This window comes from Atractosteus spatula, chromosome 4, assembly GCF_055471065.1.
Source record: "Atractosteus spatula isolate fAtrSpa1 chromosome 4, fAtrSpa1.hap1, whole genome shotgun sequence".
In the NCBI taxonomy this organism is placed as follows: Eukaryota; Metazoa; Chordata; class Actinopteri; order Semionotiformes; family Lepisosteidae; genus Atractosteus; species Atractosteus spatula.
In genome coordinates, this window is record NC_142709.1 from 772,621 (window position 1) to 788,822 (window position 16,202).

At 37.1% G+C, this 16,202-nt stretch overlaps 1 protein-coding gene across 2 annotated transcripts in view; it reads left to right on the plus strand.

Annotated features, from left to right (window-relative positions):
* The window catches only part of klf12b (Kruppel like factor 12b), an 81,994-nt gene that overhangs the window by 20,777 nt on the left and 45,015 nt on the right, over window positions 1–16,202 (plus strand). For both annotated transcript variants that reach the window (XM_088913963.1, XM_088913962.1), the window contains exon 2: window positions 4,867–4,956. In XM_088913963.1, the coding sequence (XP_088770089.1) occupies window positions 4,891–4,956 (66 nt within the window). In that variant the 5' untranslated portion in view covers window positions 4,867–4,890. The remainder of the gene's footprint in view (window positions 1–4,866; window positions 4,957–16,202) is intronic.

The following is a 16,202-nucleotide window of genomic DNA, read 5'->3' on the forward strand; positions in this document are numbered from 1 at the left end:
TGAGATCCTGACTAAGAAATTATAGTAGAAACCATTGTTGTTGCAGATGCTTGGTCTTTGGCTTTTTTAAAGCTATTTAAAGAAGCAAGCCACTATACTCCAGAAATATTCTTTTCCAATTGGCTTTTTCTACAGACAGCCATATCGTGAAAGCTTGTTGTGGTTGACCAGGAACCAAAGACCAGTGGCAAAAGATGTGCTAGTTAATCTAATTTAAGTACAAACAATAAATTTGACATCTAAAAAAGAATGGGAAAATTGGAAAACAGTTTTGGGATTCTGTGGCACAGAATTTTTTCTTTTCAATTACCATTTAATTAGTTTGCCTTTTACATTTTAACAAAACATCTGGATCTGCTTTTAATTAATATGGAGGTGTTTTCTTTCTCCTTACGCATTGTGGCCTAAATCCACGTGTGCAATTGTTCATTAACTGAGTGTGATCACTGTCTGACAAAAGGATGCCTCCCCTGCTGGGGTTTGTCACGTCTCAGGATAAGTGGCTTCCACACCTTCTGAAAACGAATAATGGTACCGTCTCAGTGCCAGGAGTAGAATGTCATCAAGATGTTCAGAACATGTTTACTTTACCCACATTCCTTGCTGTGTTGCTCTGGAATAATAAGCCTGTGGGTTACTTCAGGACATTTTGAGCTGAGGGGAACATGCTCATGTTGTAACTAGCTCATATGGCCCTATTCTGCAAAGACACAGCTGTGTGCTGAAAATGTATTTGTAGTTTCTGTTATGTCAGCTGCACATTTGGGATTGCATTTGGATTGTTGTCTCTATCAAAATCAGTTTGAAAGTGGACTGAATTATTGATTTATTTTGAAGAAACTGAAGGTTGTAATGCAAACACATCATCTCAGGTCCAACCAAAGAGAGGCACCACTGTCTTGTTTTTAAGAACCTACAACAATGTTTTACATTATACAGTAGGTATTTGTTAAATGTTATCACTAAGCAATTCATATCACATATCACAAAATTATATAAAAAATAGAAAAGGCTTCAAATTAAACAGTAATTGTATTTAGGTGCTATTTATTACTATATATATAACAAAGGTGCTCAATTGTTGAACTGCTTAAAGTATTTTATCTGCTCTAAATTGATGCATCACTTCAAAAACTATATTAACTTTTAATCGGATTCCAACAGTCCATTAAATATGTCTCCTGTGAGTCTCTCTGTTTCATACTAAAGACAGACTCTTCTTTTTTATATTCAAGCAGCACCCAGTCTTAAAAATGAACCATCGACCCTTTTTTATCCATAAGCAAAGCAGCCTGGGGGACTTATTGTTACAGTACGTCTGGACCTGCTGTAAAAATATTCTCTCTGTATATGCACTGTATGCACTGGGAAGAAAACAAGCTGCTTCTCTCTGGGTATTTGACTAGAACACAGCTTACATCTTCTGAAATGCCAGGCTGGTCGGTCCTACAGTCCTACCCTACAGCAGGCAGCCAACCCCCTTAACAGTAAAACCCAAGACAGCAAGATGCACAAAAAATCTAACTACAAAATGACTTCGGGAGACAAAGTGCTTTGAGATGTATTATTATATTGTTTTCCTCAACCTCAAAACAGACAACTTAATGTAAATGCTGCTGAACTGCTCTAAACAAAGGAACAAGTATTGTCCCTGCTGGACGATGAAAAGAGAAAGAAAAAATAACGTTTCGGCTGTGAAGTCTTGTTCACGTGTTTGAAGAAGGCTTCACTGCCGTGATGTTTTTTTCTTTTTCCTCACTCCTTTGCAGCTCGCATACTGGCGCAGACCCCCATTCTGATCTAAACAAAGACCTGTATGTGATGTTCGCACTGCTGAGCAGAGCAGGGAGTTGGGGTGTGTCGAAAGGCACTGCCAAGGATTCCCCGGTAGATCTCCTTCCACCACAGGCACGATTTACATACCCGTTTCGTGCAGAAATGGACTATTTAAATATTTTTCATACTGTAATGCAACACTTGACTTGGGAAGGGTTAGGTTTCGAGGTAATGTGAATTAATCAGACCTTTATTTACAAATAGGCCTTAAACACAGAGCGGTACAATTATTTGGGATATTTGTAATTTTCTTTTTTAGATCATAATATTCTAAAGTTGATAGTAGTGTATCTTAAATGTAATTTTTTTAAATCTGTTTTTATGTATGATTTTGGTGGCTATATACCTGTACTAAATGTTCTGGAGACAGAAATTGTTTCCTCTTTGAATAGTTTGAAAATTGTTAACTGTTACAAAATCTTCTAAATATAACTTGAAATGTAATCCCTGAGACATTTTTAAGACCTTTGTTGTAATTTCATAGCTTCATTGTACAAGAAATTTGGCCATTTTCTTATTCCCCTTATGACAATTAAGTGCTTTATCCTTTTGAGCTGTAGTTCATTGCTTTTAGTATTGTCCTGCAAAATTTGTTTTGGATGCGCAGAGTATGATACATGTTTCTGTAGAACATTCACTACTGTACTACAGATATGTGTAACTACAGAAAATAATTCCATTTTTGAACTGGAGTTATTGGTGCATATTTCCTACCCTTTGTCTTCCGCTTTTGCTGAAAGCATTTTGAACAGCCTTTTGTGCTTGTTTTTACAGAGAAGCTAAAAATTACTTTTTTTATTAAAGTTCTTCTTCTTTTGTGTTTTTACATATGTATTGTACTCCTACACTGTGTGACAAGGTTTGGAACCCTGCTTCTTTCACGTTTTTCTCCATCTTTAGTGCTGATCCAGCTTTTGCTATCTGACAAAAATAGGTGCTGACATCATTCCAGCGCCTGTAGCCATACCACCTTGGCCTCAGCTCTCTTCAGATCACAGAGACTGAGCAAGGCTCAGAGTGAGGTCAGCCCCTCGACGGGAGGCCTCCTGTGCTGTCTCATTTGAGGGAAAACTCCTCTCTGCTCTCATACACAGTACATATGCGGGTCCATTTTCTTGGTCGACAGTTTTACAGACAGAAAAAAAACACTATCCTGTAGATAACAAACCCAGGCATCTGAGCCCAGAACTTGCAACATACAGTAGGTGAACACTTCAAAAGGTTGTGTCTTCTGCACCAGATTGTTTCCCAGGCTAGATGTGGTTAACAGTTACTGTATCATCACCTGTATAATTTTTTAGATAATATGCTTTTCCTAGTACACTACATGCAGTACAAGATTATCATTAAGCATGTGAATTGACAAGCAAGAGAATGTCACATCTTACATTAAATTTCAAGTATCAAATTAAAGAATTTCATATACGGGTAGACCCCGTCGTAAGTTGAGGACTACCTGTCGATTTCGTCATAAGTCAAAAATCTCGATCGTGTATATCGCGATACTACACTAACCATACAGCTGCATAAAGAATTAAGGCATGAATGCTACATTGTGTAATACAGCTAGGTTACATTTTTTCACTAATTTTACTCTTTACTCATAGTAAAATAATACAATGTAGGAATTATAAAATGAAATACACTAAAAGTAGTAAATAATGAAAAATGAATTAAAAAGTGCTGCTTTGCACTTACCGTTAATGTAATAATTAATTAATAATAATAGTTACTTACACTTATAGAGCACTTTTCTGGACACTCCACTCAAAGCGCTTTACAGGTAATGGGGACTCCCCTCCACCACCACCAGTGTGCAGTCCCACCTGGATGATGCGACGGCAGCCATAGTGCGCCAGAACGCTCACCACACATCAGCTCTCAGTGGGGAGGAGAGCAGAGTAATGAAGTCAATTCATACATGGGTATTATTCGGAGGTCCTGATTGGTAAGGGCCAATGGGAAATTTGGCCAGGATGCCGGGGTTACACCCCTACTCTTTTCGAGACACGCCCTGGGATTTTTAATGACCACAGAGAGTCAGGACCTCGGTTTTATGTCTCATCCAAAGGACGGCACCTGTTTACAGTCTAGTGTCCCCTTCACTATACTGGGGCATTAGGACCCCCATGGACTGCAGGGTGAGCACCCCCTGCTGGCCCCACTAACACCTCTTCCAGCAGCAACCTTAGTTTTTCCCAGGTCTCCCATCCAGGTAATGACCAGGCTCACACCTGCTTAGCTTCAGTGGGTTGCCAGTTGTGATTGCAGAGTGATATGGTTGCTGACAATGTAGCCAGCTGAATGCACACTGGGCCCGAACACTCACTTTTTTGCTTGCTAGCCATTTGCTTGCTAACCAACCAAACAATAACATGCGGCAGTATGGTGTCACGCAGGCTGATGATATCATCAATGTTAGATGTTACGACCAAACGCTGGGACATGAAAATTATATACAGTACTGTACAGTAACAAGATAAAGGGGATGGCTGTCGGGTGGTCGTAAGTCACATACGTTGTAAGTGGAGGACTACCTGTACAGTATACAAAGTAGTTAATCATTTGAGACATACAGCTTACTGTGTTTTAGTTTATTAAAAGTGAACCTACTAATATGATTTTTCAATAGTCTGTGCTTAACAAAACATTAAGACAATAGCAGGGAATAGTGGACCAGAAGACTGTGGGTTCAGCTGCCTGATCAGACGCCATTGCTGTACCCCTATGTGTGGTACGTCACTCAGATTCTTCCAGCAAATGCTCTGCTGCATATATAGGTCTCCAGGCTGCCATTATAAATGTAAAATTGTTTTCAACATCCATCAAACAATTATCACAGTAATTGCATACCTGATAAAATAATGCAATTGCCAAGAAGGTCAGAAGAAAGATTTCACAATTTTCCTGGAACAATGCACTAATGATAATAATCATAGTTTTTTCGGGGATTCGCTCACACTTTCTGTCTTTTAAATGTTGGTTGTTTTAAAATACATAAATTACACCTTCCTCTTGTTTTCTTTGCAGAGCACAGACGCCATTTAGAACACAATGTTAATGCTTGACGGGATGCCGGCAGTCAGAGTCAAAGCAGAGCCTCTGGAATCCGAACAAGGGGTAAGCAGTGTTTTCTAGACTATTCTCTTTTCCTCTCTGTGATACCCTTAATTATTCCCAGACCCCGGAGAGGTCTCATACCAGTCATTACAAAGCTGCAGCACTGTGGAGAGGCACAGCTGGACCCGGAATGCGGTTCTGTTTTTGAGCAGCTCTGAGAGCTTCACAGGCTGCAGAATGATTCTGTTATTCCAAGCAGAGTAACACAAAAACAAAAAAGATCACAAAGACAAGGGAAACAAAATTACTCTCCGTTTTATACTAGTATACCTCACATTCACTTCCTTTCGATGTTACTGACTGCCTGGCCTTATCAAAGCCATCACTTTTCTTGACATAGCTTTGTTTTAAATCTGAAGCAAAGACCCAACAGATAACATGCTTTTAGGCTCCTCATCTTCAACAAGCAAAATTGATTTGATCATTGCCGTCCGACACTGAAAACAAACTTATGACCTTGAAACCGTTATATCTCATAGGCAGTCCATCCCAAACCCTCAGCCCCTATGGTTAACATGTAACGTGTTTGTAAATGTTTCATTCTAAGAAAAATACTCTTGCTTTATTTTCTTTTTTGGTGACCTCGGTGACATTTCATATATTGTAAAAAAACAGCATGGCAATGTAGCATGAGACATAAACTGGCAAATGATGCATCTGTGGGCACAGAAAGCAGTTTATTACTTGTCGGCTTAATGTATTACTCAACAGTTTATCACATATTACTTATTTAATCAAATATAATCAGAACTATAGAGGAACAGTATATTAAATATTATTGGGTTTTTTTAGTCTGCTTATTAAATGCCAGCTTAACCTATAAAAGTCTTTTAACAGTCTTGAAAATATTCTTTTGACATCATAGACATGTTTTATTCTAAAAGATATTACAACAATTTCAAACTTGAAATAAGGAGATTTTTATTTCCCTAATTATGGTGTTGTTGTCATAAACCTACCAGCTGTGAGTTGGAGGCAGTGGCCGAAACTCAATGTTACTGACATGCTGGGAACGTTGCTTAGTAACACAAGCTTTCTTCTTAAAGCGCCTAATATTATGAATGTAGTAGGGACCTGGGAGCACAGCGAAACTGATAGTTTCAAATAGTTCCCCTGAAAACACGGCTTCAGGACCACAAATTCTGTACGTCTTATCTAATGATTTAAAAAAAGAATACATTCAGGTGAAAGTTTTCATTTCCAAAACCACAAGATTTTTAAGGTTGCTCACTGTTTCCTGCGAATATTGATATTATACTGATGCAAATTGTTTGGTTGAATTTTAAAAATAGCAAGCATAAAACAGTAATAGTGTGTCACTTAGGTGTTCTCACAGATCATAAACAAATATAATGTTTTTATAATCAAGACATGAATGGTTGAGATATTATTTTTTCTTTATTACAATTTTTCCAAGTCTTTAAGCAAACATTCTGTGCTTTGCATAGCTTTAGTACTATCATCTTGCAATATGATGCTAGACAACATTGATGCCTATCAATGAGACAGTTAAGCATGTGGTATATGCAAAACCATTTCTGCATTTGATGCTGACAGGTGTAGAAATTCTGATAATTCTCCCATAGTGCTGGTGGTTTTCAGTTTTAATATTGCACACCTCAGGACTCATTCAAGTATTTTATAATTAGTGGTGTTCCCATTTTTAGACTCAGTTTTTGAAAATCTTTTCTCTAGAGCTGATTTTCAATGCTAAAATATATAACAATTGAGCACTTTTTGAATAATTCTGCTTCCTTAAACTAGTGCTTTATGATTTGTTAACTGTATGTCTGCGTGCTAAACAGTCCCTGCTTTGATGTTCATTCTTTTAACCTAGATGTTCTTAAAAATAAAATGTAGTTCAGACAGCTTAAACATGGCTCTCATTTGCATGGCTCCCAGCCAAAGTCTTTCTCTAAATGGTCTGTCCTGTTAAGTATTTGACTTGAAACTGCTTGGAAAATTAACTGTACTTAGAAGCAGACCTAAATAAATGAATGCTGTGAACACTGAGCTAGCAGCTAGCCAACTGAAGGAAGAGGAAACACACAAAAGCGAAAGAGCGGGGGTTGGTGAGGTTCAGCAAATTTTCCATTTCTGTTGACATTACTCCCATAGAACATCCATCATTATGAAAAAGAGTAAAAGTTTTTCAGTTCTCCTTTTAAAGCTGTCTTTACCATCTTTATTTTGCTCATCAGACTCTACAGACAGGACCACTTTGCAGGATAGCTTAGCTTTTTAAGCCTATGTGCTGTACAGGGCTGTCTACAAGAGGTCAGACATTTATACAATGTATGATATTCTATGGAAACAATACAGAGAACAGTTATTATCACTATATTCTAACAAATAGTGCACACGTACTGCATATAAAAAGAAAAGAAGTACACTTAAAATAAAACAGTAATACACTGTCTGTGTATCTGGGGGGGCTGTCTGAAATAGGATTTATAAAGGCTAACTATTACATGAGCATCAGTATGTTCTTTGTGCTATTTCATATTTTTACATTTTATTAAAATTGTTCTGCAGAAAGTGAAAAAAACAACATAAACAACAGAAAGCATCCAGTATTAATACTAGTAAGGAACTGGAGTGGTAAGTGGTAACTGCTTCTGCATATAGAAACCATGCAGTAGCCCTTTAAGGTGCTTCAGCAGTAGACTGGGGCTTCAGAGTCAAAATGTTTATTGTCATCTAAAGATAGAATTCATGGATTACATTTTCACTTAAAAATTACGACTCCTGAAGGATGCTTTAGTTTTGATTAGTTTAGTTTATTAACTACAGTTAACTTAAAAAGTGAAGTTGCAATTTTCAATGCATTATTTTTGTATATCATTGGGTAATATAATACAATATAATATAATAATATAAAAGACAATGTATAATGTCTACAGTTAAGGAAACTTAAATTTTCAGATTTACTGGTATGTTGTTTCTAATATATTAAATTATAGATCAAAGCACTCAGGAATTAGGTAAAATATTTTTTGTGAAATTATTGGTATCATTTATTCATTCAAAACAATTTTTTTTACTAAAACAATTCTCACTCATTATTATGGAATGCACCCCATTATACTACTAAAATTAATTAAATATATTTAAATAATTGAATGAAAGGAAACATATATTGAGTTAAATAATTCCTTTTCATACTACACATAAAGAACATAGTTTGGATGCATAACAGCCTTTACAGTGCAGCTCTAGCTGATGACATTGCACTCATAGCAGCTCTCGATAGACTCTGGAGAACTCTGCCAGTGGCTACGTCACAAGATCAGAGTCTCTACAGCGAGTGTTTTTGTTTTCAGAGCTTTGTAATGGGATCTTGCACACTGAGCCTTGTTACAGGTGCAAAAAGAACTATTGCTTCAATAGTTACATGAGATTTTTTTTCTTACACATTTAGAAGCACTGGGTTTTTTTGGGGTTATATACCCACTCATTTTGAAATAGCCAGCTGTTCATAGCGACAACCCCTGTATCCTCACAGAGAGAATAAAGACATGAGGGGAGGCTCCTCTGACTCACTTTTGAGTCAGAGGAGTCAATATGCACAAGCTCATGAAAGCAGTATGTTCAGGTAATATTGCCTTTACGAGATTTTAATTTGTGTGGGTTTGGTTCAACACATCTCAAGAATATATACTGTTTTTTTAATTTAGAACAAATTAGTTCTCACTTTCAGAGGTATGGTGGCACAATGGGCACTGGGACCCTGGGTTCAGTTCCTAGGGTGCTATTTGCATGGAGTTTGTATGTTCTCCCTGTGTTTGTGTGGGTTTCCACAGGGTGTTTTTTTCCTCCTATAGTCCAAAGACACACTGGCAAGTTAATTGGCTTCTGTACAATTGTCCCTGGTGTGAGTGTGTTTATCTGTGTGCGCCCTGCGATGGACTGGCAGCCTGTCCAGTGTATACTCTGCTCTGCACCTGTTGCTTCTTGGGGACTCCAGCTCCCCGCAACCCTGTACTGGATAAAGTGGTTAGAAAATGGATGGATAGTTCTCACTTAAACATACTCTTTGCAGCCACTTAAGTTGAGGGAGTGCTTGAGAAAACATGTGCTCCAAGCACCGGATGAAGAGCATTGCTAGGGTAACACACAGGGAGCTGGGCAAATTTTTGTGACAGTGTTCTTCCAACCACTGTTCATCTCCATATTGTCTAATGTTTATGAATTAAATCAACAAAATTTCTTTATTGTCTTAGTCTGTATTTTATGTTTATATTGTATAAAATGCAAAATAAGAACAAAATAATTAACCTTAACATTCAATAAACATTTATACATGTTGTTCTCTCCTCTTCCTGAACTGTGAGCAATTCTGCTACCTATGAGGTCTTACTAGCTCACCTTTTAGTACGTACCATAAATACCAATTTTTGGTATTTTACTGGATTTATACAGCAGCAACAGTCAAATAAATATGCTGTTGACCTTTGTAGAGTACTGTACAGTACTTCAGTACAATATAACAGAGGAGAATTATGTTCTGCAGGATTGTTTAACTACAACGTATAGATTAACAGACAAATAAGAGACAAAACATTTGCTCTCCAGCTACAAAAAAAGAAGTTTTTATAACATTAAAATAGTTTTAAGTCAGTTTTCACAAGCAACAAAGCTTTTTTAGGAAAAGGGAGCCATCGGAGCCAGTACATCTCCATAAATACAGGTAAGAACTACTGTAGTAAAAGCAGCAAACTAATGCATTTTTTTATTGAGTAATACCTTTGGTACTGTATCTCATTTTTTTGTAAGTCAGAGGTGTGCAACTCTAACTGTAGCATCCGCCTGTTTTATCCGTCCTGATCACTCTAAGGTATCACTGTTTAAAATGGCGAGATACAGCTTTCCGAGGTATTGTAAATGAACCCGGGTGTGGGACAAGACAGGCAAAAGAGGACAGTGAGGTGTGTAAGAAAAAATGAGTGTCAGTCAAACACAGTCCAGATCCATATTCGATGCAGGCAAGGTTGAAAGACTGGTGGCAATAAATGAAAGCACAAAAGGGAGATACACAAGTCTAGGTCGGGAGTAAGCAGAAAGGTTCATAACACAGCTCATTAAGGTTTGTAAATTACAGTTCAAGGCACCAAGGGAAAGTCTGAGAGACAAGGTCAAGACAGGGAGAGACAAGGTAGGGTTGAGGGTTCAAACAAAGCCCAAGACGGGAAGACGGGAAGACAGGAAGACGGGAAGACGGGAAGACGGGAAGACAGGAAGACAGGAAGACAGGACTGAGGGTTTGAAAGGCTCAGGCGTTAACTTTTATAACAGAGGCCAGAGCACTGCTTTAAATAAGACCTTAAATAGCCTGTTTCACTAGGACACAGGGGAGGAGGTAATTACCCACAGGTGAAGCAAGCTTCCTGTCTGATTGCGTTTCCACAGCAACAGGCCTGAGTGACAGGTGGAAGAGGCGAGGACAGCTGCTGCAGCAGAACCAGCCTATGTCACAGCCCTCCTGCAAGGACAGGCATAACAGTCACAAGGGTCATGTCGTTGAATTCTGCACTGAAGTCCTGTATATGATCTTATATACTGTATAAATAGAGTTTAATTTCTGTAGCAGGACAGAGTTTCTGTATGGCCTCTGTCATGTTACAGCATTTAACATTTTCAGAAATTCCTGTGGAGGGATGAAAAGAAATACTGCAAGTGGGATGTACATTTTTTCATTGGCACTTACGTACTGTAGCTTAATGATGTAAGACATTCTGAAAGCAAAGCAACAGTTTTCTTTACTCTTCCTTCAGCAGTGCACGGACAGTATTGGAGGACAACACAGTTCTCAGGGCAACCTGGAGGCTCCTTTGGTGAAAATTATTCATTAACAGATCATTAACCACCAAATAATTGTGTGACAAACCCCCAGAAATGTACTGTATATGATAGATGCTCACTTTTTAAGGAGGAAGCTTAGCCTTTAAATATAGCTTTTGTGCTGGTGCCTCCTTACTGAAGCAAATTGTTGCTGTTCACAGCTTAGGAAAGAGGTTAGTAGAAGCCCTGAAAGAACATACAGAAATAATCCTTTTTTTTCTTTAGACGCGATTAGTGCTGCGGATTATGGAAATGAAGGAAATTTCAGCAGTTCCTTTAAGCACTCACAGTAATAATCACACTATTTTGTCTCCATTTGTGCATTTAAGAAACAACTATGAAGTAAAAAGCAGTGAGAAAAATGAACCCCCCTTAGGCGTTGTGTACATTACAATTAAAGTAATTGTAATTTGTGTAATGTATCATGTGCATGCATACTTGTATTGAAACACAAATATGTAGGAACACAGGAAATAGCATGATTTAGGGCTATAAAAACTTTCTCAATATTAAAATGTTCTGACAAGCAGATTTAAAGGTCACATTGTGCTTTTGAGTCAGGTACCCTACATACATGAGTGTCTAATCACTGCAACAGGGTTTATGGGTCCTCCTTGATGCCCAGTTGTTTGAGAAGCTGTAGTTGCTGCTGTGCTGATGTGATCCTTCAGGTGGTCTATCAAATCTAGTGAACTTTGAGATTCTGTCATTACATGTGGTTGTCCAGGTCTGTATCAATCTCAGGTTCTTCTTGTCGGTTGGTGATACTGTTGGGGTCTCGAGATGGTTGAAAGATGGAGCCCGAAATCCCTAGTGACTTCAGGCTGCAATGATTTTTCCAGCAATATTCCTAGAGTGCATTCTCTCTCTCTGTTTCGCTGAGCGGTGGCATTGTTGTTGTGTAATTAAAACATGCAGACCTCTGTGTCTTCCATGTTTCAGAGATCACCTTTGCACAAGAAGCTTCATAAGAACGCACCCCTTAGCAAACATGTTGTCTTACTGTCTTCCATTTAATGCTGGGGTGTGGAAGAGGAATGGATATGAGGCCCAAGATTTTCTATAGGAAAATCACCTCCTTTTCTAATATAATATTCAAACTGTTAATTGGATAATGTTGCATAATTATCAGGGTTGAAAAGACACATTTTAATCAGCGCATTTGTTGGATATGTATGCATGCTAGAATAATAGATTTATTATAGCTACAGTATGTACAGTACAGTAGCACTTTGATTTTATTGGGACTTGTATGGTCATAAAGAAATAAACTATGGTCAATACCACTCTGAAAAGCAATAAGAAAAAGAAAGAGAAGGACAAAATGTTTTGGTTGTGTAGTTCACACTTGAAGAAGGTTCCACAATCAGCAATTGAATTGTTTCTTTTATCTTGTAACTAAAAACTAACTTTAAATTACATCTGTGTAAATAATTGATTTTTTCAGAACATTATACTGGAGGGGGGCATATTTCTTCGCAGATGTGACACTATTGTAGAATGATATGCTGAAATGCCATGGTACTAAAACTCTAGGCTGATTTGAATGATTGAACTGCTTCCTATATATATTCCCATCTTATTTTCTTTTTCTGAAGTAGCTTTTTATGTTTCTGTTTTGCAGAATCTGTTAAAAGTGTGGCCTTTGTTGACGAAAATATTTAGCAGCTTCAGCTTCTTGTATTTGCACATGGGAAATATTTTACAATTTTGTTCAGATAAGGTCAGGGGGCACAAATGTTGGAACTAAATTAAAAACCTGTGGACCTCATAAATCTCAATAAAACTAAACATCATCCTTTTAAATAAAAAGTACAAGAGTAAAATATCTTTCCTTGAAAAAGTTTCTTCTAGTAAGAGAGAGCCTGCAATTTATTATATGCAGTAGCTTAATAATTTCCATCACAGAATCCTTACCACAAAGACTAGCTATCCTATAAATAATAAATATGAGGCTCTATGGGAGATTGGCTTGCTGCATGCTGGTGGTTTCCTGTTTCTATAACTACTGTAGGACTCACTTTTCTCTCCTGATGTTAAAAATACTTCAGCAGTAGATTCACCACAGATCTCACAATCCCTGTGCAGCACTGCAGGTTATTCCTCTTAAAAGCTGAATCATGGCAATTGTTGTAGTGCTCTAAAGTTTTACTGGAATGTGTTTTGGCATGACCAAATCTTCCCTACATAGCTAATACTGTATATGAAGATAATAAACTCTTTTTCTATTGCAAATCATATCTCATGCAAAATACAACAAAGTAGGAATGAAACTATCCATCATTATAGCTACTAGTTGCATAAGATGTTGTACAAAATAAGAATAATTCACCTCAATTTTCCTGACTATGTCTTATGTCTATTAAAACATTTGAATCTGTTTTCTTATAGAAATATTATGCAAAATGACAGAGTACCTAGCCCCATGGTAAATTAGTCCCATGGACCCATTGCACTAACTCTCTGAAGTGCTATGATTGTGCCTTCCTAACAGAAATCATTACTTGATTGCTTTTGTATCCTTAACACTCCCATTTTGCTTGGCTAACACCATTTAGCAAAGCCTGTGATAATGCTGATAGTTGAAATAATCAAGCCGACGATATAACACTTTCAGAGGAAGAACAATTTCTGTCAATTTTCTTGAATTCCAACTGGGATGTAACATAAGCAAATGACATAAGCAGAGCTTGCTTTTAAGGTAGATAGGGGGAACATATCATTTAACAGGTACTGGATGGTACTTTTCTTTTGAGGAAAGTTCATCAGAAGGTTGTTAATTACTGGCAGTGTTAATGAAACCTTTCTTGTAAGACAGATCTTTTCTGAGCCCTTTGTCCTCTAACTACGCTTTGACTACATGAGCACTACCAGTGTTATGAAAAGCGCAGGAAAAATTGTCCTTGCAATGTTTGTTGAAAGTACTGTAAAATGAAAAGAGAAAGTCTTTACCTCCAAATCACACTACCCTAAGAAAATATTCAAATGTAAGGTAAGGTCTCTGCCTTAATTAGATATTGCACTTGTATCTTGTATGTTTAAAAAGTGTGTGACCTGATCAGTATTTTACAATGCTAATAATGATTAATAGTTTTTACTTATCAATATGACATACTGAAAGAATAACCGAGAGGGTGTGCTGATAAAACATGTCTTCTTTTGAAGACCTAGATTGAAATAACAATTATATAACCTGCAAAGTGCACTTGGGACTTATTCTATAGAGCATAAAAGCACAGAATTATGATATGATTTTCATATTAGTTAAATATGAGGAAGATTTTGAAAGTAAAAAGATGATGATTTCACAAGCTTTAAGACTTACAAAGGGTGGATATCTGTAATAACATGCCCAATGTGTAGGAAGGATTCTCTTCCCACACACTCTTCAGTCTTATCTTTGCTATATGATATGAGCACGGACTACACTGTGGTAACACTAGTACTGTGAAAGACCTAACCTTATTGCTTTAAATGTTATTGCAAGTGAAGATGTTGCTTTTTGCCCAATAGTCAAGACGTAATTGCCTCAGGTTACAGAAGAGGGCTGCAGACATTTTTTCAAACTATAGGGCTAACATGTTCAACAGTGAGTGTTGTGATTGCACTGAGATTAACAGAACTGTTGCTGGAACATTAAGTAACACAACGGGAGATAATCTTAAGTTAATAAAGATAAAAAGGAATTCAGCAATGTTATTTAAGTCATTTTACACAGAGATAAACAAAGTGATACATGTGTATACATGCTTATACATGTGCATTATTTTTTTTTAGTTTTGTAAAATTAACCAACATTCCTTGGCAGATAATAAAAGTATAATTTGGGGTAAAGCATTTTGTTCCCTTTCCTGACACCTTCTCTTACATACTGTATATGACTTATGAAAGGTGACACTGTATAGTTGTGTGGCATTAGTATGCAAACCTGAAATCAAAATTGCTTAAGCTTCTCTGATAGTAGCAGCAAGATCTTGAATTTATCAACACATTGAATGTGGTAAAAATATTAATTAAGGTAGCATATTCAGCTTTTGATTTACCGATGATAGAGCTATGTGGCTTTGTAATTTTAGTTTGGATTTTTAGAATAAAGGTTCATCTGTATACCCATAATCATCATCTGAAAGCCACAAGATGATGGAAGTGTGACACTTTCTCTTCTGTTCACAGTTCATATTGTGTTCCCTTCTATTTCAGCAAGGCTATAATTTGATATCTTATCAAGAATTTTATGCGTTTTCTACACCAACTGGACCCAGTTCTGTCTGGTTCAGCTTATCTATTTTTGTACAATCATCTGTGAGCAAGTCTGCTCCTTTCTTCTTGCTTCTTTTTATGTATGTAAATGCATCTGTGACTTTAATAAAGTCTGTGAGGCTGATAAACTCTAAGAACATGACTGATATTTCTGTTTTTTACACCATTAGTTTAATTTTTATTTCAGTCTCTTTGCAGTTCATATGATGAAAAACGTTCTCATATCCCACCTACAGAATGAAGGACAGGACTATTTTCAGGTGTTTTTTGTGCACAGCCACTCATGTGCTCATCTCTGTCTGCCTCTATCTCAAATACCTGTATGCAAAGCAGCCTTACCTTTCCACCTTCAAGTGGGTATGCACTCAGATGTGACAGGGCAGTATACTAGGCTGACTATTATAAACCCTGAAGTCACGTAATGGAATTCCTCATTGAAAACAAATATATTTGTATCTTTATATTGGTAAATGTTCTTAACATGACTTTATTCTAGTAGATAGCTGCATCAGCATGCGTAGGCTACAAAGGAACAAGTAAAGGTTTAATCTATGCTGAAAGAGAAGAAAGGAATCACAACATTTCGGCTGTGGAGGATACTTTGGGTGTTTCTTTTCTTCTTTTTTCAGCATGGAATAAACCTTTACTTGTTCCTGAGCACGACTTTATTATATTCTTGTAAGTCTTTGGACTCTGTAGGAGGATCTTTGAAAATAGACCTCCACGGAAAACTAGACATAAAAAGAAAGAAAAATCACTGTTTAAAATTGACAGATTGTATGAACAATTGTAGGGACTCAAGAAAATCTCCATTAAATCATAGATCTTATTGTGAATTTTTGGAAGGAGTCAAGAAATATATCATCATATAGCAGGACATGCTATTTCAATAGTTGAAATACTACAACTACTACTAGTAGTTCAGTAGCTCAGTCAAGTTTTAATTTACGTGGTGGGATAAAAACAAAGATTAAATAATGTACTTTACTCACTTGGCTAAGCTTTACAGGTCTAGATTGCTAACTCCCACTCACTTATGAGGAATTAACCAGGGAGGCAGCAGTAAGGGTGAAAATTGGTGGTGGGGGTGCAAGAAACTTTGAACAATGGGTATTCAGCTGGCAAGATACTAATGGAAAAGAGAG